Here is a 3,697-nt window from a genome sequence, read left to right on the forward strand (position 1 = left end):
ACTTATTTTTAGTGTGTGTGTGTGTGTGTCGACGTGTGTGTATATGTGTGTGTGTGTGTGTGTGTGTGTGTGTGTGTGTTTGTGGAGAGTGTTGTGTATCTCAGCAAGAAGAAAAAGCAAATTGAAAATCAGGTTTGACAATGACAGTGAGCTTGTTATTCTCATACTTTAAAACACTCAGGTCTATACTGGGAATACACAAGTTTGTTTTTCTATCTTTATTAGGTTGTTTTGACCTCCATTCATTTMGCTATCCTAACCTTGACTTTTACTCATAATCTGATCATTACCAGTCCCTATGCTTATCATTACCTTACCCTAACCAGTCCCTTAATTTACACGTTAGCCCAATAACACAAATATGATGTTCCAGCTTATTAGGATCCAGCTTTGGTGCCCATAAGGACTACCAGTTCTGACAAGGTAGGTTCTTCTACCAAAATAGGTCCTAAAAGGTAACAAAAAAATCAGATACACCCTTAAACAATACAGATATTTAAAAAGTGCACTGTTCAGATGTGTCTTCTTAACTTTAGTGCAGAAGTAAATTTAAAATCCTGCTTTTGTGGGGGAAAAATAAGCAAAGTTATAGCAATAATCTAATTCATTTGATTCAAAGCAAACTTTACTCGAGCAAATTTCACCAAATAATCCAAACCAAATGGACACAGAGACACACTACACAACCATAATCAAGGATAGCACAACCAAATTGACTTGGGGGGGGGATCCTATGCAAATAAATATTAGTCCACTCAGACTGAGCACACTCTGGGCACAGCTCTGTTTCACGTCCTGATTCAGCCAGGTCTTGCGTACAAGTCGTCGTAAAACAGTTCTGAATCGTGGCTGCAGAAACACCTGGATGTGAAAGGAGATGCTTTGACATTTTGAATAAATTCTAATTCCCCATCACTTTAAAGGAGCTATTATGCATTTTCCAGCTGTATCGTTCAGTCTTATACCACAATCACATAACTACTTTACCTCCAGCTGATATGAAAACGCTGTATAAATCAAAAATAAATTTGACTTAGCATCAGTTTATCTAAATACCTCCTACCATTTCAGACACTCCCACTTTAGCACACAACAATGGTACCGGGGAGGGATGCTCTGTGGGACGGGAGCTCAGCTGCAAACTGAGCTCAAGGGAGGAGCTTTGTGTAAATAGGCGGAGCTTTGTAGCAGTTAGATTTAGGCAGCTCCACATGGCTACAGAAGGTCCAAGGATTTCTCAAACATGCATGAATGAGTCAAAGCAACACCCTGGGTGTGTTTTTAATGAGGGAATGACATTATAAAATGATATAAAGCTCAAAACTTTTGCATATAATCTCCTCTTTAATGTCATTCGGCCGTTCAATGACCCCTAATTAAAACACCTCAAATGTTTGTGCAAAATCACTCTGTCCTCTTGTGAACAGAGAACTGTTAAATGAAATTCTCATCAGACTCCATATTGCAAAATAACCCAAACGTTCAGTCTGTGTGCGTCGGTGTCGATGTTGAATAAAGATGCCATCTTTGGCCTCTACCTGGAGTGTTGAGCAGACGGGACATGCGGCAAATGTAGGTGATTTGCTGTTCGCAGTGTTCTGCACTGGTGGTGATGGCTGTCACCTGGAAACACAGGCGGGGAGGTGGATTTCAACTTTATCTTGTTCAACCAGACATGCCAATTTCATGTAACAAATTATTACGAGGGGGAAAAAAAGGTAAGAAATTGCTTCCAGTGACTTTTAGCATCTGAAAATGGGGACAAGTCAGCCATACAAACACTGAGAGAACATAATTACAGCAAGGATTTGCTGCTCAAAATATGTCATCTTCTAGAACATTGCTGTCTCGCGTAAATTGCAGCTAAAAACCACTGTCACTCCTCATGGGGGGGCGTTGAAACATGTAAAGTTTGCCTCCAGTTTGCTTTTGACCGAGAGTGACAACTGCGATCTATAACCACTCAGCAGAAAGATTAAGGTATCGACTCTTGAATGTGAGAGAGCAGTTTCAGACAGGCTGAGGTGTATTTAGATGAACCACAGCAGACAAGTCATACAGGGATGAGGTTAAATACTCATTATGTTAGTTTATCACCGGGCGTTTCCGGGACCAAACACTAATTCAATCTGCAGCTTTATTTGGGGGGGCAGAAAAACGGTGGAGAGGCTGCAGTTTGTGTTGGTTTCACAACAAATACATTGATTTGTGGCATAAACATTGATGAAAGATCCTCACTGTCCCCCTTTCCTACTAAGATTCGACATGACAGAACTATCATTTAGGATTATCTAATGATTCAGATGTTTCATGTGACAAAACAAGCATTGGTGTGAATAATTTATAAAAGTTTGCGTGTGTTACCTGGTCCATGGAGGCACTATAGTTGACCTGCAGGACGGTGCGTTTCTCTCTGCTAGAGCCTGTGATYAAAGTTTTGGGTGGCAGGTTGTTCACAACGGTCATCCACACTTTGTCTTCTACAGAGAAGCAAATGAAAAAACAAAAAACAAAAAACACGCTGGTGAGATAGAGCATTTAAAGAAGGGGAAAAAAAGCCTAATATTGAAACCTGGTGCTAAATGTTGATTTTAAACGTATAGAAATTCCACAGCAGCTTAAGGCTGCGTCACACAGAAAGAGACAACACACAGACAGATTCCATCCATGACCATTCAGATGTCAAATGTGAAACCACGCGAGACTTCTTGGATTCTCGTGAGAATTCAAATGTCAGAGGAAAAGTCTTGCGTGACCTCCAGAGCAGTGGCGGATCTAGGATTTTTCTGAGTAAAGGACCGCCAAGGGGTCACAATACTCATAGAGGGGCCAAGTATTTGTTCAACATCCTTGCACATAAATCCTTGGCTTTGGTAAGGTGTATAAATTTAACTGGTCACATATGTTCCAACAGTTCTAACGTAATGTAATGTTATTAAAAAAGCTTAAATTCTTCTTATCAATTTTACATGCATTTTTACTGTACATGGATAAAATATTCTCAAAGCTTGTGAGAAAATGAAGCAATTGTTTGCCAATTGAAAGATATTGTTTGCAAAACTGTTCAAGTCTTTTAAAGAAGAGAAGAAGACTTCTGTAAGATGGATTCATGCTGGACTGTTTGACTCATTAGCGCCTCTAGTGTTTGGGCACRGAACTGCACCCACCATCACTGCTCTCAGGCAAAGAACAGATGAGTGTCAGRACAGGGGCACTTCAGGGGGCCAATCAGATTTCAGCAGGGGCCAATGCCCCTGTGGCCCCGCCCCTAGAACTGCCCCTGCTCCAGAGAGACATGAGTTCAGAGTAAATAAACATTTGAAACGAGGAAGAAGCAATGTTGATTGTTTGCGGACTATTTTTAATAGAGACAGTTTCTTATGTCTTCTGTATTTCAGAATCCCCTCCATGTTTACRTCACCTCGCTTTCTGATTGGATACACATCACATTCAACAGGCTGCGAGCTCGTTTGCATTCAGGTGGACACTACACACACTGTGACATTGGGCCAAGACCATCCAACCTKTTGAATATCCCCAATTTGTGGTCAGAGATGTCCTGACTTCATTCCAAGCCGATTAGATCAGTAGTTCCCAACCTTTTTGTCTTCTGACCCACAAAATATCCATGGCAAAAACTTGTGACCCCAAATATTACTGGTCTGAGTACACGAACTTCGTTTATAACCCTAAAAAC

General features: G+C 40.8%; 1 protein-coding gene across 1 annotated transcript in view; it reads right to left on the reverse strand.

Moving 5' to 3' along the window:
* Window positions 1-3,697, reverse strand: part of LOC106517548 (contactin-associated protein-like 2) — a gene marked incomplete at both ends in the record, with an annotated part of 175,923 nt that overhangs the window by 96,309 nt on the left and 75,917 nt on the right. Inside the window, 2 exon segments of the mRNA XM_014008447.1 lie at window positions 1,539-1,623; window positions 2,365-2,480. Of these exon segments, the coding sequence (XP_013863901.1) occupies window positions 1,539-1,623; window positions 2,365-2,480 (201 nt within the window).

This window comes from Austrofundulus limnaeus, unplaced genomic scaffold (assembly GCF_001266775.1).
Source record: "Austrofundulus limnaeus strain Quisiro unplaced genomic scaffold, Austrofundulus_limnaeus-1.0 Scaffold50, whole genome shotgun sequence".
NCBI classification, from domain to species: Eukaryota; Metazoa; Chordata; class Actinopteri; order Cyprinodontiformes; family Rivulidae; genus Austrofundulus; species Austrofundulus limnaeus.